Genomic DNA, 25,011 nt, shown 5'->3' with positions numbered 1-25,011 from the left:
ATTGCAAATCCAGCTTCTCTAATGCTTTCAAAATGATTTTTTACAGCACTAGGGCTTCGAAGTTTGAGTGTTGGAGGGAGATTGGACAGAAGATGGGTTTTTCCCAAGGAGACAAGTGAAGAATAGACGGTATGATGATGGTGCAAAAGAGACAGAAGGCACTGGGCTGGCAAAAAGCGTGATCTTATACAGAACTTGGCCATAAGAGCATCGGCACGAAACTTCATACTTGGCAGATTGCAGATGTGCTTTAACACAATTGTAGAGGACGTGACATGCCCCCCAACGATCATGCGAAGACACTTATCTTGAATGGACTCCAGCACTTTGATATCTTGTTTCAGTAGAGTGGAGATCGCCAAACCATATTCAAATTTTGGGTGGACAAAGGTCTTATACAATCGTGAACTGAGCAGCAGAGAAAAACCAGAACGACAAGCACCAACAGAGTTTAGGGTTGCCATTGTAGCAAGTGTACCAGAACGTCTATGAGTGGCAATGGACTTGGAAGAAATACCCTTATTGGCAAAAGGAACACCCAGATAAATAAACAGGTCAGTGGCAGGGAGAACTTGACCATATAAAAGAAGAGAAACTGGCGAGCTTGCACGTGTTTTGGGATATATAACTTCACATTTGGTGGGGCTCCATCGATATCCAAGAGTAAAAGAGTGGTCTGCAGCAAGGTCTAGCATGGCCTGAACGTCTGAAAGAGAACCAAAAATAGCTACATCGTTGGCAAAGAGCAGAGAATTGATGGGTGTTGAGAAATGAATATGTCCAAAGCCATCTACACCTGAAGGAGCAAGAAGAGCATTATATGCATCCAATGAGGTAGGAGAGGGTGATGGAACATGGGTTGTAGTTTGTGAGTGAGCAACTGTGCGGAGCAATGGGGGCAGGGAGTTGATATATATTGAATACAGATGTGGACTGAGGACAGAACCTTGGAGAACCCCAGTGGCAGGTGAGAATGAGTGTGAAGAAAAGTTACCCAAAAGGACACAAATAGAGACATTGTCAAACATGTTAACCAAGAGACCCAAAAGTGCCGGTGGAGTGCAACGTTTTTGTAAAGCATGGCAGATGATTCGTCAATCCACTGTATCATAGGCAGCCTTGATATCCAGAAATGCAACAACAGGGTAGTGCTTATGACGGTGATAATAGGCTTTCATCAGATCATGGAGACAGAGAGCTTGATCCAAAGCACCACGGCGAGGACGAAAACCACCTTGAGCCACATCCAAAGGAGGAGAGTACTTGTGCAACTGGGGGGCTATACACATCTCAAAAAGCTTACGCAGTACAGAGGTCAAGGAGATTGGTCGGTAGTTTGCCGGGTCAGTTGGACTACCCTTCTTGAAGATTGGGAAGATCTGGGCTTGGCGCCACAAACTTGGAACATATGACCATTGCCAGCAAACTGTAAATAATAAAGTAAGAATGGGTGAGACATGTGTTTTTACAGGTTTTAGCATTTCAGCTCTGATATGGTCTGGTCCTGGTGCCTTGCGGTTAGGCATAAATTGCATGAATTCCTCTACAATTGGTGAGGTAAAGGGAGAGTCATCAGAGGCAAAAGGCACACTGTTACAAGTGGTCATTGGTGCTGGTGGTCGGGTTGCTGGAAGTATATGTCCACTATATACTGTTGCCAAATAGTCACACATTGTTGCTGCTGCTACGGCTGGTCCATCATCGTGCTGGAAAGTATGTTGTGGCTGTCTACAGCGTTTTAACTGCTTTATCTTTGATGTTGCTTTGCTGAAGTCACGTTCCATAGACTGACAAAAGACATGCCAAGACTGACGTTTTGCTTGCTGAACCTGAGATTGGAATTCGGCCTGTGCATGCTTGTGTTTAGTCCACCAAACAACTTTGTCAATACCTATTGCTAGGCGCCATTTTTTGTAACATTGGTTACGACGATCTGCTGCTGTTTGCAAAGCTACATTCCAGAAGGATTTCCAATGATTTGGGCGAGAGGGTCGATGTCCAATTGAGCTATTTAATGAGTCATAAATGAGTGAATTGAACTCATCAGTGATAGCATCAATGTTAGGTCTAGTGAGTGGTGGATTCTGTACAATGTCTTGCAAGGTGGAAAGGAGGGAGGTTGAGTTTTGATTGAAGGTATGAGCATAAAGAGCATGGACATCAGGTTCATTGAGGCGTAAGAGGTTCCATGTCTTGCGTAATGGTGGTAGCATATTGGTAGAGTGCTGTAGATCATAGGTAAAGGAAAGTGATAAAAGGTGATGATCTGATCCAAGAGACAAGTCAGTAGCAATATGAAGAGAAGGATTGATGAGTGGCATATTAGTTATAAAGAGGTCAATAATACTGCTGATTTCATAGTTGTTGCAGAAAGAAATATATGTTGGTATGCAAGGTGCAAGATCTGCATTTACAACTGATAGAGATCTCTCTTCTATCCAAGAACATAGTGCCAGTCCATGAGAATTTGATGCATAGTCACCAGTAACAGAGCCAAGTCTTGCATTGAAGTCACCACAAAGAATGGTATCATGTGTTAAAGGAATAGAAGAGAGTACATGTAGGACATCATAGGTGGGCATTGTTGTGAATGAGTATTGATTACTGCTGAATCTGAGAGTAAGACTGAAGGATAAAATAATATCCTCAGCTATTCCAGTCAAACGGATCTCCCTTTATGATATTATCTAATACACAGATCATCATACACATAATTGATTATTTTTTATTATCACCATGACATGGGATATACAAATACATATACATTATATATATGGCATCATTATATTTCATCTACATATTTCTTTTATTATACAAATACTTAATTGAGAGACTACAACTACAACTATCTAATATTATGAAACATTACCCGAGTATCTGGGTCGGAATACTAAAATATTACCAATAGCATAAATGCTCTTCTTTACCAAAACTCTTGGACTGATCTGACTGGAGAAGTATCATATCAATTGGTCTTTCCGGATCTTTCTAGAAGAACAATACTCCTGGAATATGACTCATCGTGATAAAGATTACTTAAGCACACACTGAATTACAAATTAGAAAAACATATAAATATCAGTAGATAGTTCCGTGTAGAAAGACAATCGAATTTTATCATTCTTTACTTTTCTTTTGAAATAAACAACCTACACAAGTTCTCACGAATTCTTTCGTCTATATTATATTTTGCTTTATTTTCTCCCCACAACAGGCATATTTGGTGGAAGATATAAGCATACAATTCTGAGTGAGCCAATTTTGACAGCCAGAGCATATTTGGAGGGCATAGGTATTTGAGTGATGGCATAAGGACAGTGAGGTGATATGAGAACAGAAACACCCATAGAGCCCCTATAGGTGCCAGCTACAGGAGACCCATACAAGTGAATTTGTGACCATGATGTGGGAAGATGTGAGGGAGAGAGAAGCCATGTTTCTGTAATGAAGAGCATATGTAAGGACTGACAGTGTTGAAGGGTATCTTGAATGGCTCTGGGTTGCAGACCATTGGCATTCCATAATCCGATATTGAGATTACTCATTCAGACATAGTGACTGATGAGCTGCGCTGACGTTTGAACAAAGACCCGCCAGTAGCATTGGTAAGAGTAGTACGTGTTGGTATTTCATCTTCACTGATCCACCCTTCCTCACAAAAGAAGTGACCAACTGGGATAGCAACGTGTGGGCGCAAGAACTGTAGGGCTTGGAGATATCTATCATGGTGAAGCATGGCAGCAGTGTTGGCAAGTTCATGAGTGGACAGAGATGCATACTTGGGATCAGCAACATTATCAGGATCAAGTGGATCAAATGCGTCCAAAATCTCAACAGAAGCAGTTGTCAGTTTGGCCTTAAATGTATCAGCATACTGGACATGAACAAGGATGCCAATGACACCTCTGGCTGGGAAGTTAATGTCCAAAAGTTGAGAAGAATCCACACCAAGAGTGCGGAGAGAGGAACGGACTTCTTTGTGCTTAAGGCGTCTTGATCTTGGAATATAAACATATTCATAACCTGAAGGACCAGAGGGAAGAGCAAACATACGAACAGAAGCTGCAATACGGCGAGCAGAGGGAACAGTAGACATTTTTGGGGCAGTTACAGGAAGAGAAACACTGGCTTTAGTAGCCCAAGTGGAGGCTTCCAGACCTGGTTCTTTGTTTTTGTCAGGAGCACCTACTGCGCCGGCTGGGTTCGAAAGTGAAATTTCTGAAAAGTTTTTTTCAGGTGCACTCTGAGATCCTAATTGCTTCTGCAGATTAGCAATTGTTGTTCTAGCATGATCTAATTCAGTAGTTAGTCTTGCATTCTCTGCTGCAAGTCGCTCCAACTGGTCGGTTCTGTTTTGCACATTCATGATTTGTGCCTGCAATGTTGTCAGGAATGAGGTAAGCTCGGTTGGCAATCCCTGCATGTTGCCGATTTGCAAATTGGCCATTGGGATTGAGAATGCAGATGGCGTGATGTTGTCTGATTGAGCTGAAATTTTTTTTGCTGACAGCTGGGATACCAAGGACAAGGACTGCACTACTTTTGGCTATGGGAGGTACGTTTTTCGTGATGGATGGATCGTTTTGCGTAAAGATGTTGATGGATGGATACACTTTATATGTGTATTCGTCAAAAATAAAATTTTGGAACCAGGCAAATAAAATGCTTAAGTGAAAGAGCAGTGGGGATGTAGCTCAAATGGTAGAGCGCTCGCTTAGCATGCGAGAGGCACTGGGATCGACGCCCAGCTTCTCCAAATTTCACTTATCTTTATACTGTAGAAAAAATTTATAAGTAATTTTTTGATACTCATAACTTTCTGCCCAAAACTTGTAAATTGAAAATGTCAGAGTTGACATCGGTGAACAAAATCGGTAGTTATAAGCAACCAGTAAGAGTTGACTTTTTAGGATAAAAGATCTTGACTTTGCCAATTGGTCTTTCATATATGTTTTAGATGTTTAAGATGGTGAATATACTTGTAGTAGATATTACTGGACAACAGGCATCTAAGACATATTAACGTAGCTATTCTTTTAGCTAGAAATCAAGTATCAATTTGTATAAATAGTCAAGAAATATATTTAATAAAAAGTATCTTTATTCTTATCTAAACTATTCATAAACTTGACAATCTCTGGTGGTATTGATTCTGCGACTTAGTTACAAGTGCCAGAAAAGAAATACTAGATTGAGACTTGATAAAAAGGTCCAACATGCACTTACTATGTTGACGTTTCTGATCTGGGTTTGATTTTCCTTTTACTATAACAAAGTCAAAAGGTCAAACCCACTGGGGATCAAAGAGTATACATAAAATCAAAGAGAGAATAAAAGATACTTTTTATTGGTATGAATTTAATTGTCTTATACACTGGAAAAATAAAAAAAAGGTAGTTTAAAAATGGGGTATACTGTAGTGTAATTTCCATATTTAAATTAGTTGATTTTTTTCCACTTATGCTGAAGGTGACCTTCACAGATAGTGGAATGACTAGAGTCAACTAGCAGAATTGTGGGTGGGGGTGCTGCAGGTAAGGTTTGTTAGCACTTTAGATATACTTATCTGACTTGATATATAAAAAGAAAGTTTTTTAAAACTGCATATCTATTTTGATATTCTTTATATGGAACCATAAAGGTCAGGCACCGACATATTATGAAGATTAAAAGTAGCGTAAAGGTGACCTTTAAGCTAGTTTATTGTTAAGAAGTTTGGTCATCAGCAGCAAAAAAAGGCGTCTTTAAAATTATGGACCAGTAATATGTTCTTTATTTATTTGGTTTCCCATTCTTATTAGGCTGGTAATGGTTTACGCTTTTATTTTTATTGGAAAGAATAGAATGTTTCTAGGTTTCAGATCTAATAATACTATTCTATATCTCTAGCTACTTCTTGCTCGGTTGGTTTGTTATATTTGAGATGAAAAATTTTCTATAAAAAAGAAATACCTAAAAAAAAATGAGCTGCTCAATACGTTTTTTTTGGGGTACGAGCAGTACTCTTTGAGAATAGATAAATCGTTAGTGATGGGTGTGCGTGTGTGTTGGATATTTCAATTCTTATAAACCATTAATACTTACATTGGAATTATCCAGTACAAAGACCAAACAATAAAATATTACAAGTAAAGCTACGGAATTTTGATTCCTTTGACTATGAAAATGATTGGAAAAAATTAATTTTTGTGAATTGGGCGATATAATTATTAACTTACATACCCAAATCAAACGGATTTATTTGTAGATATAGATAATACTTATCAAAAGTCGATATAGTATCTGGTAGTTTTTTTATTAATAAACAGTATAAGTAATATAATGATACATATAAGGATAGTAAAAGAACAAAAAAAGTCTTACCATGTCAATGACAGCAGCATGAGATAGAAGCTTTTGATCCATAGCATGTTTTGGAGAGGATTGTTCATCTATAGTAAAAATTGGATTCAGTTTGATTAATATTAAAGAGAAATATAATAAATAAATAGATAAAAATATTACCGTGTTGGTGGTCGTGTTTAGCTGTAGAAAATATTTTGGGTGATATGTCCTATAAAAAAGAAAGGAAAAAATCAGGATACTTTTATGAGATGATGGTATGAAGTATATTTACTAACCTTAACTAATCCGGATGGCCATTGTGAAGAGGATGCATCAGAAGGAAACTATACGCGAGTGACTATGGTAGCAGAAACACTTGTTATTACTCAGCTATATTTGAAGAAATTACTAATAAAGAAAAATAAAGAAAAAAAGCACCTTACCAGGAACATTTGCAAGTATAAGAGTAAAAGAGAAAGAAAGAAGTAAAAAGAAAAGAGAGGGCGAGTGTCTATGGCAACTGAAACAACTAATTCTTTTTAGTTATATAAAAAAAAGTACTTTAAAAAAGCAGATTAAAAAAAAAGACTAATAAAAAAATAAAAAAATGGGTGGAGACAGTGACGAAGAGTGTGTCTATGGCAACAGAATAAATAAATTCTTTTATTTTCTATAAAGAAGACTTTTTAGAAAGAACATGTCTTACACAAATAGTTCGCAAATATAATAGAAGTTGCAGAGATAGAGAAACAAAGAAAAGACCAATAGCATATATAAAGAGCAAAAAAAAAGAGAAACAGGAACAACAACAAAAAAAGAAAAAAAAGAAAAAAGAAAAGTGCATTTGAAACAAAAGACTAGACTGGTTTGATCAATTGGGTTCTAAAGCAGTATGAAAGCCGATTTGCATCTCAGTGATTACAAGAAGTATTAATAGAGACTTATATATCAAAGATATGCTGAATATCTATATAAACCATACATTTTATACAATTTGTTTACTCTTTCTCCTGCTTTCTTGCTACTTATTGCACTCATACTCAAACACACACACATCAACCCATTTTATTTCAAATAATTTAAGTATGTAAATTTGATATAATTTATTTTTAATTCAATTCAATTCAATTGTATAATAGCATCAATAACAATGTAATCTAAAATTAACAGTTACATTTTTACCTTTTATTATATTCTGTAGACAATGACTATTCAAAGACGTCAACTTGCTCTTCGTCCCGTTGAGATTACAAATGAACAATTGATGAAAATTCTTTCTACTTTGAAAACTAATATGACAGCCATGGGAACCAACATGGCAGCTGACATGTTGATTGTACAAGAACAAATCGGCACTGTTGAAGATACATTGCTAAACATGAATAGCAGAATTGGTGTTCTTGCCACCAGCAGCACTGAGACAATCACTGCTATTGACAGTTTAAGCAGGGCCCCCCTCATTTCTCCTACCAATACAATGGCTAATGTTTCTCAGTCTGCCTTCAATGCCCCGTCTGAGTTTAGCAAGAAGGCCTCTAATAATGTTTATGTGAGTATCAACGTGTGCAAAATTTTATCAATGTATTTTCTCATATATTCTATCAGGCCCATATTCGTAATCTCATGTGGGATCCCAAGCTGAAAACAAGAAATCAAGCTGATATCCTGGCAAATGAGAGTAAGCCCAGATGGAATACAAATGTTTTCTTTTACAAGTCGCCAAACAAGGAGTTGGTGGTGCGACTTCTTGAAAACTTGAAGCGCAAGTTTACCCATGAGGGATTTAGAGAGGCAGACTTGAGAACAAGACTGCACAAAAACTTCACCAGCCGGGTTTCAAAAGCAAGAAAAACTGAAGAGGAAATAAAAGCAACAAACACTCGTTCGAGAAGGGCAGGACGTGCCAGAGATGTAAGTGTAATCTCTAAATAAATAATTTCAAAATAATATAGTTTAGTCTTGAGAATTTTAAAAATACTAATACAAAAAAACTACTATTAGAATCATACTCGCCGTTTACTTGCATACACAGACAATAAAGAAGTAATTGATCTACAAATGAAGAGATATTGTGACTTCACAATGCAAATGGCAGCAATGTTTGATGGAGAATCTGCAGATGAAGACTTCGAGAATCGCACGAAGAGCATTGTCAAGATTGTTTGGCCAGGATAGAGAAGTGATGAGATATATTATTTTATATTAATAATTATGTCTTATTATAAAAAATATAAAGTGAAGTATTAACAAAATCATTTTAGTTCAATACTCTCATTAAACTCGTTGAGGAGTATGTTATTGAAGCAATGGGGTCAAGTGCTTCTCAAATGAAGGAGAGGGTTTTCACCAGTGTGTCTAATACAGCAGTCCCAGATGACATAACCCCCAAATTTTCTCAGTGGGCCCTTAGAGACGGGTATTAAATAAACAAAAATTGCCTCTCTCTTTTTATCTATATATTACTTTTCACATACAAAATACTATCAATATATATATCAGAAATACGCGCTCTGTTTTTTTTGTTAAAGAAAAAGAAATGTAAAAGTTCACTTTATTTATTATTTAAGCATATAGCTTCTTTGGCAATGGAATTACCAGCATTTTTCTAACATTTCTACTTGTTGCAATAGTAGCTGTAGCAACCTCTAATAAGATGCGATGTACAGGTATAATGCTATGGTAGCTATCAGGAGAGAACATGGGCAAACAAAATTCAACACCGTCATCCTCACGCAACCTATCAGAGGAAGTACAAAACCACTTGATAAATGCGAATACATGTTAATGATCATGAACCATGCGAGTCAGATGGAGATTGTGCGTGGGTGGAAGTTGGAAGGAGTGTGTAAAAAGATACTGAATTTGTCCAGCAAATCCAAGTATAATGTTTCCATTACTACCAACAAACTTTGCCTGAACAAGTGATCCATGACTGATTGTGCTGTTGTTTGTTCCTCGATAGTGTTGACCAAGAATGTCAATTGACTTCAATTTGATGATTTGATTGTCAAGTGCTGGGCGATTATAGGACGTGTCCTGATAGCTGGCAAGGTCTGGGAGGTTGTAAGCGACTTGGTAATATTCAAGTAAATGGAGATAGTCAGAATCATCCATTACTGATGGCTTTTTGTATTTTAGAGGAAATGTAGAAGGAGGAAGAGGCTCGTTACCCTTGAGTGGATTATAAGAATCAGTGTAGCCTTGAACAAATGCTTGCAATCTGAATGGGTGACTGGAGAGAGTGGTGACTGTGGTGGCAGGTATGGAGGTTGTAACAAGTTTAGACAGGGTGTGAATGAAGGGGATCTGGCTAGAACTTTTAAGAACAGCATTGACATAATCACCCTTATACGCATTCTGAACAAAATTTTTCATGTAGGTTGCCTCAAAACCGTCTTTTCCATTTGTCTTGAAATTCTTTAAAATACCATTGTATTGCTCAAACCCAAAGAGCCAATAACCATAACTAGTCCAAAATCACGAATGCATTCGTGAAGATGGAGGTGTAGGTGCATATTGCAGGTGAGAATAGTAGCAGTATAGTCTACGTTGCATGCATTACAAAACGTTTCTAACAGACTGTGGGCAGTGGTTATCTCATCAAACATAATGCTGAGCTTTATGTAGTATTGGCATGCATTAACAAAATACATTCAGTTCTTAAATTGTATTGGGGGGAGAATACCATGCAACAAGACAGGAGAATAAACTAGCACCCATGATTTCCACTCGTCCGCTTTCATGTAGCTGAAGCCCTTTCCAATTTTGGTTGTCAGTGTGGTGTAATCTCTGGGCAGTATTATTGTCTCTGCAATTTTCTTCATCAAAGCAAACTCTTCAGGTTTAATTGTCTTCTCATCTATCCACCAATCCATTAATCTATTAGGCGTCCCCAGAAAAAGATTATGTATGGGATCAATGATTGTTCCACGTACTAGATCAAAGTATCCAAGGCGTTGCAGCTGCAAACATTGAGCACCATTTTCGATTTCCAGCTGATGCCTTTCTGAGAGTGTACTTGCATCCTTCCACTCCTCAGCATGCAACCTGCTCTCTGCACCACTGCAGATATTCCAACGAGAATAATCAAATCCACGGAAATCAACCTGGTTGCTGCTTCCTAACCCAGTAAACTGCCAACTGCACCTGTAGCAAGCACATGTGCTGTTATGCGCTGTGAATCCACTTGTCTTTCTGGCAACTGGGATATCACATGCAACCATTAGTAGCGCAGCATGAACACAGACACCATTTGGGAATTCGTGTGTAGGAATTCGCATGCCAACGTACAGCTGCTTCAGATCATCAATCAATGGCTCCAAGTAACCATTGATCTCATCGGTTTTTAGCTCCTTTGGACCAGGCATAAGACCAACAAGGATAATGTTCTCTGGCTTGAATCTTTTATCATGGGGCAAGTTGTTGATGGCCAGATAGATAGCACCAGAGGAGTGAGTAACGCCATCAAATGGTTGGAACCAGTCAATGTTAAGTGCTAACATTAGTGAGCATGCGTCTGACACAAATGATATATCATTATTGCCCTTCAACTCCTTCTACATCACACCATCATAGACATCGCACAGAGTAGCTACCAGCTTCAACTCCTTATTCCATTGAAAAATCTTGGTTTCAAAACTAGGGTGATGGAAGAAAACTCTCAATGTATTTTTAATGGATTGGTAGACATATTCACACTTTGCAACCAAGGCACAGGAAGATATAGACTTTGTCAAATTACAGTTGCATGCAGGCCTGGCACCAAGTTTTGAGGAAACACATTGAGAAGGAGCAGATACAATATCCTGATATACTGTATGACAGTCTTGGCACATCACAAATTTCTTGATGCCTTTTGTAATAGCAGAAAATCCTGTCATTTTTTGTAAACTGGCAAGACTGGTTGGTAATTGAAAATCTTGGTCATAGATTCTCAGCAGGTTGTTGATAAACTCAATCAAGACAGCAGCACCCTTATCAACAACATGACGTGAAGCAAACAGTACCGTAAAGATGGCTATGAATTGATGGACTTCATTTTTGGACATATCAGGAGCAGCAAAAGGGTCTGTGAAAAATTAAAAAAAAAGTTAACACTTGATTTTTCTTTTACTCTCTTTTTCTTTTAGTTTTCTTTATGTATCTCACACTGACCTTCACTGTTGATGTCTTCAATCTTGATCTCATTGACTTCATCTTCAACATTGTCATCGAAATTATTGTTGTCTCTGTCATTGTCAAAGATTGAGGCAGCATCCAAAAAAGATTAGTTGGTCTGACCGTCCATTGCTTCCACAGAATCGGAATGAGAGGTCAGGATTACTACAAATATGGAATATAATAGTTAATTAGTTTTTTTTTCTGCTTTCAAATAAAAAAATTCTTACCCTCAGTATCTACATCCATGTTTCTCATTGCGGCTGTGTTTCATTAAAAGTTTAAAAATAAACAACATAAATAAAAAAAAATTAAAATGATTATTACGCAGCAAACAAAAAACCAACACTGAATATATTATACTATTCTCAAATATTCTGGTACCTTCAACTCTAGCTCTCTTATTACAACGAGTCTCAGTACGCTTTGCAGCATAAGAAGATTTCTGATGACTGTTGTGACATTTAATGCAGTGACAGTCTAAGGTGTGGATTTGGGTAGAGGGAAACATATTGTGTATAGCTTGAATTATAAAATAAAAAAGGAAACAAGTACTACAAATACTTTATTTGATGTGATTTTATAGCAAGCCAAAAAAATATAAATTTTTTATTGTCTATCTAAACCAATAGAATACGTCGAAAATACACCCCCAACTTAAATAAAAAAAACGGCTGAGCTGAAAAAAACCCCTGACATTTCCACTATCTTTCTTGTTACTTAAAGCTATAGTATTTTTTTATTTTTCCAGTAGCTCCTTTGCGACCTTTGGAAGACTTCAAAACCGGCAATCCTGTAAGTATATAACAGTTTAATTAGATTTTTTCTTGTACTAAATAATTGCTTATAATAGATAAAAAAATATATACCAACCAAGCATCTTTAGTGAGCTGTCAACCATCTCCAGATCTTCCTTCTTTGCACTGGATGAACTTCATTTAGTTGCAAGAGGAATTGGAAAGCACATTTACGACTTGATCACTGTGTCCCTTACCAAGGAGACAAAAAAATTTTATATCCGTCCAGATGATACTCTCTTCACTACAGAATACCCATTTATCATACCAAGAACTAGTCTTGTGACAATTGCCAACTGCATCACAAGTTCAAGACCATATATACTAGTATCATTCCAAGGCAGTTTTGATAATGTTTTTTCCAAGATTGATGGTACTCATGCAGTTGATTGGCTTGACTTTATTTTGTATCTTGTTCCCACTCTTGTTGTTCCATTCTTGTCAAATAGGGCTGTGAAAACTGCAGTGCTGTCACTTGTCAAAGGTTGTGCACTGGCATTGCAATAGACGTTGACTTCAGAGTTGCTGGATGAGATGGATGTGTAAGTCATAATGCCTCTAACACTATATCACTATATACAAAACTAATCTTAACTTTTTTTAAAATAATAATAATAATAACAACAATGAACATTTTAAACACTGGCACCACTATCTATCGCAACAAATTCAGAACAAGACTATATCTCGTAGTGTCTTCAGACCAGTGCAGCACTATCTTGTACATATATCATTTATTATCAAGCAACTAGGTCCACTTCGATGCTACTCCACTCAATCAATGGAGAGAGTAATTGGTGTCTTTTCCAAGCTGATCAAGTCTAAATGCAAGGGCGGCCGTAATGCCAGTTTTCTTGTGGAGCAATTTATATTGCATAACTATGTTAACACGACCATCAGTATCCAAGACAAAATTGATCTTATTCAGCCCAAGTCGTATGGTAGAGAAAGTTATATGAATCTCCCTAATGATTCTAGTGGTGCGCAGTTGTGGGAGCCATTTCATCGATTTGCTCATTTGAACAATGATTTGGTGGAAGGTGTAAGCAACCCTAGTGTGAAGGATGCCTTAACTAGATACTATCAATGAACTTTGAGTTTGATGATTTCCAACATTGGTGATTTTACGATTGTTGTTTCTGGTTGTTTATGGATGAATTCGACCATGTATTCATCTTGCATGTATTGACAAAGAAGAAATGAAAGAAGCTGCAGTAATCATTACGTGATGTTTATCTGTCCTTACAGAAAGTAAGTATATCATTTTTCAATATAAAATCAAAAGTTACTTACCTTATATTTATTTCTTTACTTTAGCAATGGTAACATAATTGTTTACAGCTGGCTTATTGGTGCGGTGATATTCTTTTTCTAGCTTGAGGTTTTACTTGGCTCTCTTTGTTTCCTTGATTTTGTTGAAGTAATGAAGGAATATGATGCGACTGCCCACGACTCATCTGTACCAATCGTCAAACAGCAGTCACAAAACAGCTCAACAGGTTGCCAAACACAATCTACATATGCAGTAATAAGTGTCAATGATATTCATCATCAAGTTGGTCTTATACAATACCCACCAAATGCAAATCAGTTCTATGTAATTGCATCTTATTATGTTTTCAACTATAATATGTGCATTACAATGGGCAATCTTTCTATTTTACAACTTTTTTTTATTTTTTATATGCTCTATATACCCTATATTTTTTATTTTTTCTATGTCTCCCATGTATTCTATATTATCATTTTTATTTTCTATATACCTTATGTTTTTTTTCATTCTCTACATGTTCTACATGTCGTTATGCAATTTAAATTAAAATAAAATTGTTAAGTGAAGAAGAAGAGAAATATATTTTTTTAAAAAAAAGTCTTGGTTTGAAAAAAAATAATGACAGTTATGTTTCTATCCCATTTACAAATTTCATAAAAAATTAATCTGAATAAAACTTGACATCTTTAATATTAAATAAAACATATATTTCAATACTTGACGTAGCTATTACAGCTTACAAACACTTTCTAGTCTATTCAAGACATCATATAGCAACAAAAAAAACAGATTTCATGCTATTTTTTTAAAAGATTGCTAATGACATTATCATCTTACTAAAAACTGCAGAGAAATTACTGGCTTTCAACCACAAAAATGATAGTTATGTGCCTATTTCAGACACAGTTGCCACTCCTATAGCCATAGTGAGACAACACTCCAAAGAACAAGAACACTGTATATAAATAAAAAATACTGATAATAATAGACAAAATAAAATAAGATAAAGAATAGAATGATACTTTTATAAATTGAAAAAGATGTTCTTTTTATAAACAAAAATGTTTTATTATAATAATTTTTGAGAGAAAGGAAAGAAAGTCAAGTGAAAAATTTTCCCTACATGTAACTAGTGTTTATAGTAGAAGTAGAATTGATAAATATGATAAAAATATAAAGAGGATAAATAAAAGTATAGTCAAAATATAATAATTAAATAAAGGTAAAATAAAAATATAGTGAGATAGAATAGAAGTTGTTATGAATGAGTATTGATTACTGCTGAATCTGAGAGTAAGACTGAAGGATAAAATAATATCCTCAGCTATTCCAGTCAAACGGATCTCCCTTTATAATATTATCTAATACACAGATCATCATACACATAATTAATTATTTATTATTATCACCATGACATGGGATATACAAATACATATACATTATATATATGGCATCATTATATTTCATCTACATATTTCTTTTATTATACAAATACTTAATTGAGAGACTACAACTATAACTATTTAATATTATGAAACATTATCCGAGTATCTGGGTCGGAATACTAAAATATGACCAATAGCATAAATGCTCTTCTTTACCAAAACTCTTGGACTGCTCTGACTGGAGAAGTATCATATCAATTGGTCTTTCCGGATCTTTGCAGAAGAACAATACTCCTGGAAGATGACTCATTGTGATAAAGATTACTTAAGCACACATTGAATTACAAATTAGAAAAACATATAAATATCAGTAGATAGTTCTGTGTAGAAAGAGAATCGAATTTTATCATTTTTTACTTTTCGTTTGAAATAAACAACCTACATAAGTTCTCACAAATTCTTTCGTCTATATTATATTTTGCTTTATTTTCTCCCCACAACAGAAGTAAAATAATAATATAATAACAATGTAATGAAGTAAAGTAAAAAATATAGTAATAGTATAATAATGAAATCTAATAAAAATATAGTAAAAATATTATAAATAAATATCAGTGATAAAGTAGTGTATAAATTTAAGTGAAAGAATTATAACTTTTAGTGGGTCACAAGCGTTTCTGAGGTGATGATGTAGATAGGTATTTTAATTATTTAAAGGGTGGAATATAATTGAGGGTTTGAATATAAAAAATATCAGAAACAAGATTTCCTAAGAACCTGGGGGACCACTCCTGTCCTTTGAGACACATCACTTGGTCCACTCACTATCAACGTCAATGCACACAAGTCTGGTATCATCTGTTATGGCTAACCATAGAACAAAACTACTGAAGCAATCCACCATCTGGTGCCTTCTACCAGAAACTGGTTTACATTGCACTTTATAATTTTGCAGGTACAGAAAACTGATATGTGTGGTGTTTGTATTTGTGATAAATGTTGACAAATGATGTTATCACGGTTTTTGAGCTTTGAATAGGTTCGTAGATATGAAATAACCTCTTTTTTCCACAGGAGAGAAAAAAGACAAACTCAAAAGAGAATGTAGAATTAAAGATAATAAAATCAATAAGAGAAAAATAAGAGAAAAACAGTACTTTTGTTCAATCTTGATAGACTTGACTCAATATACTCGGATAATCAAACAAGTAAAATATCAACAGCATTAAATATTAAGAGAACTTGTTGTCAGAAAATAAGACAAAGCAAAATCAATGTTTATTAAATGCAAGTATTGTGATATTTATAGTTTTGCAATTGACTTATTGAATAATTAAATAAATAAAATTATAAATATATATATATATATAATAAAAATTGTATAATTGACAATTTATTAAATGTGATTTGTTCCATACTATCATTAAGTACAAATAAAATAAAATAATTAGTAAGTCATAATCATGAAGATAATTATGCTTGTAAGAATATATAATAAAAGTAATATTAATTCCAAGTTAATTTGTTCAGTTAAATATAGTGAGAAAATAGAATACGATATGTAGTTACCTGAAGTTATTGTTGACAGAATGATGTCTTTTTATTGTACTTACTGGTGTTTTGCTCTACGAATAGAAAAATTGCTTTCTATTCAGCCTCAGCCGCCGTCGGAAAATCAAAAAAAATAATAGAATATAATTTTCTAGAATTACAAAGAATTTTGCAACGTCACTGCACCGCCAGACAACTGAAATTGTTTGCTTTAGATTGTTTCAACAACAATCCATATCAAATTATCAAACGTCGATTTGTCCGAGTGGTTAAGGAGTGTGACTAGAAATCACATGGGTTCTGCCCGCGTAGGTTCAAATCCTGCAGTCGACGAAGCTTTTGAGATTTTAACATTTTTACACTTTGTTGTATGTCATCCCCGAATTCTTGTCAACCAATCAGGATGCCGATTACACAGAATTCTCTTTTGAGAATGATGACCGAAGTGATTTCCTTTTGCTCACAAAAGAATTAGAAACCACAGCTTAACAAAAATAGAATAGAAACCGAAACAGACATTTATAATGACTGGGTAGGTTTAGAAAAGATATAAAAGAGGGCATTATTTCATTCAATAAAAGTTATCTATCTTTCTAACCTCTTTTTATTTTTTTATCTTAGTTCACGATTCCCAGTGGGTTTGACTAATTTTGGCTGTATTATAGCATTGGAAGAACAACCCAGATCAAAAACAATACTTGTCTCACTGTTAGACATTATTTTGATAAATCCATAAAATCTGAAGATAATTAACTGCAGTACTTTTTTATGTGCAGTAATATCTTCCTGAGCATTAACCACAGTATAATGGCTATTTCTTTCATTAAATATAAATAATAATTACTGCAGATAATGTGCAGTATTAGTTTAGAAAACTATATAAAACAATTCAATTCATATCAATAAAAAGTATCTTTTATGCTATCTTTGATTTTACGTATATTCCTTGATCCCCAGTGGATTGGACCTTTTGACTTTATTATAGTAAAAGAAAGACCAATCCAATGTCGTTCCTGATCTAGACTATCTTCTAATTCACTGTAAACATAGCCAAATTGGTCAAGCTTTAACAACACAGGAGTAAGCAAATAAGAGAGAGAATAGAAAACGATTTTTATTATTTTGATTTGGGTTATCTTATATACTTTTTGAAATAATTATTTATCTTTAACTACACTCAAGTAGTATCTAGTAATATTACAAATTATTATAAGTTGATTACAAATTTCTAACATTACAAACTGATGAATAATCATTCTAATTCCTGCTTCTTTTGTAAGAACAAGTCACTAGACCTTGTATCACCAAAATTAAGCACGACAAAATGTAGACTTCCAAAAACTCTCCGACCGGGAATTGAACCCGGGTCTCCCGCGTGACAGGCGGGGATACTTACCACTATACTATCGAAGATTGACGGTTTTATCAAGTGTGTTGTAAGTTATGTTCACGTTTGTCATGTCGTGGTGTCCGGTACTGGAAGGTCAGTCTGCTCGGTTGGTTTGTCCGGCAGTTTGTTGTGACGTGTCGTCCCGGTTATGAGAGGTTGACGTCAACGGTTTGTTGATGTGGTGCTGTGCCCTCGGTGATAAGAGGAGAATTTTTCCGCACACAGGAATAATCTCATTTCCATTCTCTGTTCTTTCTACACACAATATTTTTTCTTTTCCCTTGTTAACATATTTGTCTATATTGTACTCATTCGAAATCATGGTCCCTCATGCTAGTAACATTCCTCTTCTACAATGCAAATAATTCATCTTGCCGACATCTCCACACAACATCAGTACCTTTATTATTATATTTTTTACCATATTTTTATTCATATATTTTATCATTGCTGTATTGATTATTCATCATTCTATTTTTATTATCTTTATTTTTCTGAACTTCTATTATCAACTTAAAATCTTGTCGACTATAAAAAGAGAATCAAACTCAACTCAATAAATCATTCATTCAGTTTTAGTATCTTTTTCTTGTTTTCTTCTCTTTGTAGTATATACCATCTTGTGATATAACATATCAGCTCCTTGGTTTTAGGAAGATTGTTTGTTGGTTTTGGTCTCCTTGTTGGTTATTACCTTTCTGTTTTGTCATTCTCTTTTCATATACCTTTTTCTCTCTCTCGATTTTAACAATGATTCTATTGGTTGTTCTCTCTTTTTTTACCTGTCAACTATTGCTGCTTACCACCTTTTGCTGTATCCATCTTCTGTTTTATTCTATTATCATTATATTTTATTTGTCAAGTGATCTCTTACAATCTATAACAAACCTAACATATCACGCGTCATAATTGATACAAGTGTTGGAAATTTTTTTAGCATTGACCAAAAATATATATTTGTTTGATGTGACATCAACTTATGGACAGACTATTAAGTTATGGACAGTGCAAAGTTGTGACTCCATCTCTAGACACAACAAAATCCAATTTCTTGGATTTATTTTTCTCTCTCCCTCTTTTTCCTTTTATCTTGCTATTGATATTTAAATTCCCACTAGACTTTAAATGTTTTTTCCTTTTTTTCTATTTTTTCTTAATTTTTATTTTCTTTTTAGCTTGCTTCCCTTTGTATTGCTCTTTTTTCTTTATACTTCTTGATATTACTTTTTTAGTATGCTTCCCGAGAGTTCAAATTATTTAGTAGTTTAATTATTTTTATTTTTGATTATTTTTGATTATTTCCTTTTGTAATTATGTCTAAAGACCTGTACACTCTTCTAAATAATCATCATTTAGCATAAGATGTATCTAGATTGTCACTTTGTATGCAGTTGTCAATTAGTATATAAGAGAGACATTATTATCTCAATAAAATTCATTCAGTTTTCCTCTATATTTCTTTTGAACATTATCACTGAGCTTGAGCTATTGTTCTGTGGGAAATACTAAGTTGCACACTGTTAGGATCTATATGTACTGTCTCACCATTTGTCTGCTTGTCTGTTTATCCATTTGTCTTGCTGTCTGTTTGTCTGTTTGTCTATCTGTTTATTGTTTATATATCTGTTTCTATCTATTTCAAGTCCTGTCCATTGTCTAAATTCCTTTTTATTGGATTTTCTTGAGTGAAATCACAAGAAGATAATTATACATATAATACATATTATATTTCTGATCAGTTGCATCATATGTTATAACTCAACTTGCATCAGTAAAGATTGTGCCAAGGATATTCAATAACTATAACATGCTGATTATCTAAAAAAATCTTATTTAAGAAAAAGAACTACATATTCCAAGTTTTTGATACCCTCTGAAATCTTTCCTAGTTCTAAAAGATCTGATCCTCTCTCATAGTTCCAGCACATGGACCAAATCTATTGTGTAGTTGGAATGAATGATAAAGAAATTCTATTGGTTGCTGATACACACTTCAAGGGAAATGCCATATGCTAATAGAACATATATGAGTATAGTGTGTTATTTCAGGTACGAAACAATAGAAAAATATAATATTTGATAATAGAGACGTATAGAAATACTTTGAGACTGTATATAAGTTCTCTTTATTCATAAATAAAAAGTGTCCCTTTTTATAAGAAAACACAATCTGCTCTTGTCATTATGTCTTAGTTTCTTAAGGCTTTCTTCCTTTACTATATTTGGTTATTAGAGTGTATTTACTGCTTAACTAGTGCCGGTGTTACAATTATGACATCAAGTCATAAATTGTACTTCTTTAGCTTTTAGCTATTCTTTTCTCTTTTGCACTAGAGCTTTAGGACTTCCTACGAAATTAGCTTTATATCGATCTGACACAGTTTACCCAGCAGTATGATATAATTATCTTAACAATCTTTAAGATATTATTTACAGTACTAACTGTAATAATTATTGGGCTGATTACTTAATTGTTTATATATATTTTATACTGACAAGATGATAGCTACTACACTATCCCAATATGAATATGTTCTTATATGTGATAAATCCAACATCCGAGTGTCTGGATCATCACACCAGGTTGTGTACAATGACAGGAGGATCTCTAGTTGCAAGAATGACATGACAAGTTCAGCATTTGTAAACAACCAGATTAAAGTTATAAAGTCTATTGAAATTTTAGGGCAAGTCTACAAGGGATGTAATGACAATGGACGTGATTTCTATATTCAGGCTTTGTTTAAAGAAAATCGCATGAATGCTTATTATGGTTATGTTGGTGAGATTCAGTACATCTTCGTTTATTCATTCACACCCACAAACTCTCCCACAACACTTTACAATCACAATCACCAGCATACCTTTGCTTTTGTCAAATGGTACAAAACAACATCTGACATCCGTAGGCATCGAAATATACCAAAATGACTTCTACTCTTTGAACTTTCAATCTATTCTTCCAGTTCATCGTATCCTTCTGCCAGTCGCAATTGTTGACTACAAGACAACAAGAAATGTCAACAAGAAGATGGCAATTCCTTTGCCGCAAAAAATATATGCTTAATTCCTTTTATTTTTATTTATTATTTATTTTCTATATTTTATTATTTTATTTATATATTCTTTATCTTATTCTATTTTACTTTATTTATTAATATATTTCTCTTTTTTTTTATTTCTATTTAATATCATTTTTGCTTTCAGTCTGGTTATATATCATTCAAGCACAAAAACCGCATGTGTTTGTGAAGCAAAAAAAAATTATTGTTTAATTGCCCATGGGGAGAGCGACGAAATCAGGTGACGAGAGACAACATCATTCTTTTCCCCCAATTGAAGTCTAGGCATTCTTGCTCTCGACTTTAACATCGACTTGTCTGAACAAGTTTGTACTGCTACAAAGTCCACAATCTCCACAAAATGATTCAGCTATATTTATTTCATTAGATCTTTATTTTATCATCAGTGTGTAACCAAAAATAGTTTATCTCATTGCTTCTCCAGCTGGGATGCTTAACCCTAAGCACACATACAGTTTCAACGTTCATGTCTTTCATGTCAGACTCACTATGTGACATCACATCTTTTTGCAAGAGATAGAGGAACGATATCTCAGAAAGAAATCCAACTTCATGGCCCATCTCATTGTCAATCAACCTCCAGTTCGTCAGGTACGTATACGTATGATGGGCAAGAATCAAAAAAATGTAAGGTAAATATAATATATTTTTAATAAAACACTTTTTTTTATAATAATCTCTTTAATGCAATTATTAATGCATGCATTGCGCTGTCTTGTTGCATCTTGTTGTATTGTGGAGTGGGCAGAGCAATGATGTTGCTTGTAGTTGTTTTGGATTTTTGATACCACCATGCTGGACCAGAAATCTCTTGCACAAGGTTGCGCAAGAATGTACTGACAAAGATAATCAACGAGTGCAGCATTTTCGGGATGATTGATGCACTCAGTAACGTTCCATCTTCTTCTTGCCTCATTCTCAGCAATGACAGAAGAGTCTCTGAACTTCAGGTTCCTTTTCCAGATCTTTCTATTAATCAATACCTAAATACTATTTGTTAGATCATTATTCACTGTGTTGGATCAAATATATTTACGAAGATCAAAGAGCCCATTTCCTGCTCAGGCATGGCTGGAACAGAGAGAGGAGATGAAGGGGCAAGGGCTGGCAAGCTTGCTGGCATACTCTCCTGCCGAGCAGCAGCACCAATGTTTCTTCTCTGGCCATCCATCAGCTGGCCTACCTTGCAGTTCATCTATACAAGCTGCATAATAATGCCCTGTAAGTCCAAGGACATCTGATTCAGGCGCTCATCACTGCTGGAAACAGGTACTGGCTGGGAGACAATTGCATGTCGTCCAACATGGCCAGCTATAACTTGGGAAAGAGAGATACTCTCTTCACTGGAGGTAGATATACGTCTAGTGTTTCTTGGTGTGCGTGGGGCCATTTTCTATATGAAATATTTTAAAATTGTAATAAATATATTTTCTACATTATTATTACTAGTGTTATTTTCTGGTGGGTTACATATACTTATACATACAAAGTAAGATAAAAGCGGTGCAAGAGTAAGAAAGGGATTGTTATAAAATATCAAGTGAGAAATGTCTTTTCTTTTACCATCAACAGACTTCTTGCAACTGTGAAAATAATATGTGTTACTATTAGCTTTAGATATCTTGATTTGGTTCTTGGTGTATATCTATTAGATTAAACAATACTTGGGTCTTCCGTTTTAATCCTCTATATCCTTTTTCAGTTTTTTCTTCTTTTTTCTCTTTTTTTCTTTTTTTTCAGTTTTTTTTTCCGTTTTTTTTCTTTTGTTTCTTTTGTTTCTTTATTTTTCTTCCTCCTTTTTTCCTTTTTCTTTTCTTTATTATTTTTGTTTTTATCAAAGGACTTGGGTAAGCAGTTAATATGTGATTGAATATGTTCATTATACTTACTCTCTGTTTATTTGCTTATATGCATTTCTAGCCCTGCTAATAATCTAATATTTTTAAGCACACTTCTTTACTTTTTGATAATGTTATTCATGCGGCTTGATATATCCCTGTCTTAAACAAAAGATAAAAAAATTGAAAAGGTTTTGACTCTTTGTTAATTTTCTTTTTATTTTTTAAAAGGTATATGTCTTGCATGCAATTGTAAATGACTACTACAGTAATGTGCCTGGTAAGCATGAAAAAGGGTATAATATTTGTTTTTATACTAACTTCATTTTTTGTTGATATTATTTATTTGAATATATTAAAATATTAGCCTGGTTCTTCATTTTGTTTTCAAAATACTATCAATGCTGTTTATCTTGATAAGTTCATTTTTAATACTAATATTTATTTTTGTTATTCCAGACATTCTTTACAGCTATCTTTTATAAAACAAATACGACAAGCACAATGTTACCATACTTGTTTGTAAGTATGCATATTTTCTTGAAATAATAAAACTCGCCTTCTTTGATATTTTAATTAACTTTTTTTTTCTGTTTAGTCAATGATACAAGTCATGTTTCCAGCAGTCTGTTCAGCAGTATATCTAAAATACATTTTTATTTTTCGTATTATTAGACAATACCTTCTATTATATATTTTACGTCTTTATCAAGAATAGCCTAACTAATCTCACAATAATTGAGAGTTAGCTATAAAGTGTATTATTAAGCAATATAATCCAAGATTTTTTTTACAAAAATAAAAGCCCTGTTCATAAACTATTCTTCTAAAAATATTTATAAAGAAGTGTGAGAAAATTATTTTTGAGTCAATCAAATGAATATATTGTACTTTGTCTAAAATATAAGATCTAATAGAATTGCTTAAATTTGGAGTAAAGTCATATTTTTTCTATCATAAAGAAATGTTTCTATCTGTCTTCTGTCTTTCTAAAGAAGAAGAAAATATAATGTTATATATAAAGAACTTTGTTTTTTTTTGCTTTAAGTTTCTCAGCCAGTATTATAAGATAGAACTATATGACTTCATGAGCAGAATTCTTTCCACAGAACTATTGTATTCATTATTTAGGATAAAGAATAAATGCACACTAGACTCAAGATTGTTTAAATTACAGAGAAATTTAATTCTTTATATCAGTATTCTGCCTTCTTTCACATAGGGTAAACCGAGCAATTTTTGCAGTGTAATAATAGCTAGTTGACTTTTTCTCTTTTTTATTCAAAATAATAAACTAAAAATATAAAAACCAAACTTTGTGTATCTTTTGTTTGTTGGTTTTTTATTCGTTATTTTGAGAGTTATTTCTTCTGCGTCCTCTTCTGGAGATTGCCCTCAACTGGCTGTTCTGTCTTATCTGGCATCTTAGCTGTCTTTGTTGCTTTCAAAGATCAGCTTGGAATTGTCTTGTTTAGGTGTTCATTAATGATCTCATTACCTCTGTCATTCTTTCTCTTCTCTGTCTCCCACGTTCTTGAGAAAGATCATGTGCAGATTGAATCTGCCTCACAGAACAATTGGCAGTTAGTGAAGCATTCTCCAAATTTACAGGTATCTTGTTAATAAATAGATCAAGATCCTCAACTTCGATCTTCACATCGTTATCATCATTTCCGTCTGAATAGGCATCAAAATTTTGTATTTTGTTTTCAAAATCATGAAGTGTCTTCGGGAATGTTTCTTGCATTGTCATCATTGTCCAAACAAAAGTTGTGAAGACAACAACAAGTAATGATAGTAAGATCCATTTTATTGATACCCAAAAAGTACAGGTGTCTCAACAAAAAACAACATTTTTGCACAAGTAGGCCAAATGTATTTTCAATGTGATAGGGTGTTTTTGCATTTGGCTTGTTGAAAGCTTGTTGCTTAGGGTCTTCAGTTGCAATGGGATATAGTAGAAGCATATTTTCTATGATTGAAAATGCAGAATCTATATTAATAGAACATTAGATGAAAAGATATACGTTTGTTAAACAGAAGCTTTAACATAAAAAATTATCTGCGAGAATGATCACTGGAAAAATAAAATAAAATACTATAGTTTTAAGTAACGAGAAAGGTAGTGAAAATGTCAGGGTTTTTTTTCAGCTAAACCATTTTTTTTTATTTAAGTTGAGGTGTATTTTTGACGTATTATATTGGTTTAAATA

At 34.1% G+C, this 25,011-nt stretch overlaps 10 protein-coding genes and 3 non-coding genes across 13 annotated transcripts; 5 read left to right on the top strand and 8 right to left on the bottom strand.

Annotated features, from left to right (window-relative positions):
* Nucleotides 1-44: 44 nt before the first annotated feature.
* PHYBLDRAFT_168480 (hypothetical protein) lies at nucleotides 45-2,582 on the bottom strand (the record flags this gene model as incomplete). Its single annotated transcript, XM_018435881.1, has 3 exons — nucleotides 45-503; nucleotides 1,400-1,426; nucleotides 1,470-2,582. Coding segments are annotated over 3 exons (1,599 nt in total), but the record flags the coding sequence as incomplete, so codon positions are not given.
* A 959-nt stretch (nucleotides 2,583-3,541) lies between these two features.
* On the bottom strand, nucleotides 3,542-4,447 carry PHYBLDRAFT_168479 (hypothetical protein; the record flags this gene model as incomplete). Its single annotated transcript, XM_018435880.1, has 1 exon — nucleotides 3,542-4,447. The coding sequence occupies one exon, from the start codon at nucleotides 4,445-4,447 to the stop codon at nucleotides 3,542-3,544; it is 906 nt and encodes a 301-aa protein (XP_018292112.1).
* Nucleotides 4,448-4,683: 236 nt separating this feature from the next.
* Nucleotides 4,684-4,756, top strand: PHYBLDRAFT_t134. Its single transcript has one exon. It is a non-coding gene; the product is annotated as a tRNA-Ala (tRNA).
* Nucleotides 4,757-5,472: 716 nt separating this feature from the next.
* Nucleotides 5,473-6,776, bottom strand: PHYBLDRAFT_187006 (hypothetical protein; the record flags this gene model as incomplete). The annotated part of the gene is made up of 7 exons (XM_018439313.1): nucleotides 5,473-5,935; nucleotides 6,085-6,157; nucleotides 6,219-6,259; nucleotides 6,364-6,431; nucleotides 6,505-6,553; nucleotides 6,621-6,668; nucleotides 6,768-6,776. 7 exons carry the CDS (start codon nucleotides 6,774-6,776, stop codon nucleotides 5,873-5,875), a joined length of 351 nt encoding a protein of 116 aa, XP_018292111.1. The 3' UTR covers nucleotides 5,473-5,872.
* Nucleotides 6,777-7,216: 440 nt separating this feature from the next.
* Nucleotides 7,217-8,747, top strand: PHYBLDRAFT_168477 (hypothetical protein; the record flags this gene model as incomplete). The annotated part of the gene is made up of 6 exons (XM_018435879.1): nucleotides 7,217-7,251; nucleotides 7,464-7,476; nucleotides 7,526-7,873; nucleotides 7,930-8,235; nucleotides 8,326-8,475; nucleotides 8,586-8,747. 6 exons carry the CDS (start codon nucleotides 7,217-7,219, stop codon nucleotides 8,745-8,747), a joined length of 1,014 nt encoding a protein of 337 aa, XP_018292110.1.
* A 1,467-nt stretch (nucleotides 8,748-10,214) lies between these two features.
* Nucleotides 10,215-10,745, bottom strand: PHYBLDRAFT_102316 (hypothetical protein; the record flags this gene model as incomplete). Its single annotated transcript, XM_018427707.1, has 1 exon — nucleotides 10,215-10,745. A coding segment is annotated over one exon (531 nt), but the record flags the coding sequence as incomplete, so codon positions are not given.
* Nucleotides 10,746-12,904: 2,159 nt separating this feature from the next.
* PHYBLDRAFT_145530 (hypothetical protein) lies at nucleotides 12,905-14,516 on the top strand (the record flags this gene model as incomplete). Its single annotated transcript, XM_018431467.1, has 4 exons — nucleotides 12,905-12,967; nucleotides 13,024-13,320; nucleotides 13,654-13,875; nucleotides 14,364-14,516. The coding sequence occupies 4 exons, from the start codon at nucleotides 12,905-12,907 to the stop codon at nucleotides 14,514-14,516; spliced, it is 735 nt and encodes a 244-aa protein (XP_018292108.1).
* A 2,222-nt stretch (nucleotides 14,517-16,738) lies between these two features.
* On the top strand, nucleotides 16,739-16,820 carry PHYBLDRAFT_t135. Its single transcript has one exon. It is a non-coding gene; the product is annotated as a tRNA-Ser (tRNA).
* Nucleotides 16,821-17,099: 279 nt separating this feature from the next.
* Nucleotides 17,100-18,587, bottom strand: PHYBLDRAFT_168474 (hypothetical protein; the record flags this gene model as incomplete). The annotated part of the gene is made up of 4 exons (XM_018435878.1): nucleotides 17,100-17,298; nucleotides 17,463-17,551; nucleotides 17,884-17,885; nucleotides 18,572-18,587. 4 exons carry the CDS (start codon nucleotides 18,585-18,587, stop codon nucleotides 17,100-17,102), a joined length of 306 nt encoding a protein of 101 aa, XP_018292107.1.
* Nucleotides 17,829-17,900, bottom strand: PHYBLDRAFT_t133. The gene has a single exon. It is a non-coding gene; the product is annotated as a tRNA-Asp (tRNA).
* Nucleotides 18,588-20,376: 1,789 nt separating the features above from the next.
* Nucleotides 20,377-20,944, top strand: PHYBLDRAFT_145529 (hypothetical protein; the record flags this gene model as incomplete). Its single annotated transcript, XM_018431466.1, has 2 exons — nucleotides 20,377-20,782; nucleotides 20,844-20,944. The coding sequence occupies 2 exons, from the start codon at nucleotides 20,377-20,379 to the stop codon at nucleotides 20,942-20,944; spliced, it is 507 nt and encodes a 168-aa protein (XP_018292106.1).
* A 197-nt stretch (nucleotides 20,945-21,141) lies between these two features.
* Nucleotides 21,142-22,940, bottom strand: PHYBLDRAFT_168472 (hypothetical protein; the record flags this gene model as incomplete). Its single annotated transcript, XM_018435877.1, has 6 exons — nucleotides 21,142-21,309; nucleotides 21,414-21,620; nucleotides 21,749-21,943; nucleotides 22,162-22,353; nucleotides 22,447-22,543; nucleotides 22,921-22,940. The coding sequence occupies 6 exons, from the start codon at nucleotides 22,938-22,940 to the stop codon at nucleotides 21,142-21,144; spliced, it is 879 nt and encodes a 292-aa protein (XP_018292105.1).
* Nucleotides 22,941-23,989: 1,049 nt separating this feature from the next.
* On the bottom strand, nucleotides 23,990-24,850 carry PHYBLDRAFT_168471 (hypothetical protein; the record flags this gene model as incomplete). Its single annotated transcript, XM_018435876.1, has 4 exons — nucleotides 23,990-24,070; nucleotides 24,297-24,538; nucleotides 24,618-24,791; nucleotides 24,826-24,850. The coding sequence occupies 4 exons, from the start codon at nucleotides 24,848-24,850 to the stop codon at nucleotides 23,990-23,992; spliced, it is 522 nt and encodes a 173-aa protein (XP_018292104.1).
* Nucleotides 24,851-25,011: the final 161 nt, after the last annotated feature.

Source organism: Phycomyces blakesleeanus, assembly GCF_001638985.1.
Source record: "Phycomyces blakesleeanus NRRL 1555(-) unplaced genomic scaffold PHYBLscaffold_10, whole genome shotgun sequence".
NCBI lineage: Eukaryota > Fungi > Mucoromycota > Mucoromycetes > Mucorales > Phycomycetaceae > Phycomyces > Phycomyces blakesleeanus.
The sequence above is the reverse complement of the archived record's forward strand: the minus strand, read 5'-3'. Positions and strand labels throughout refer to the sequence as shown.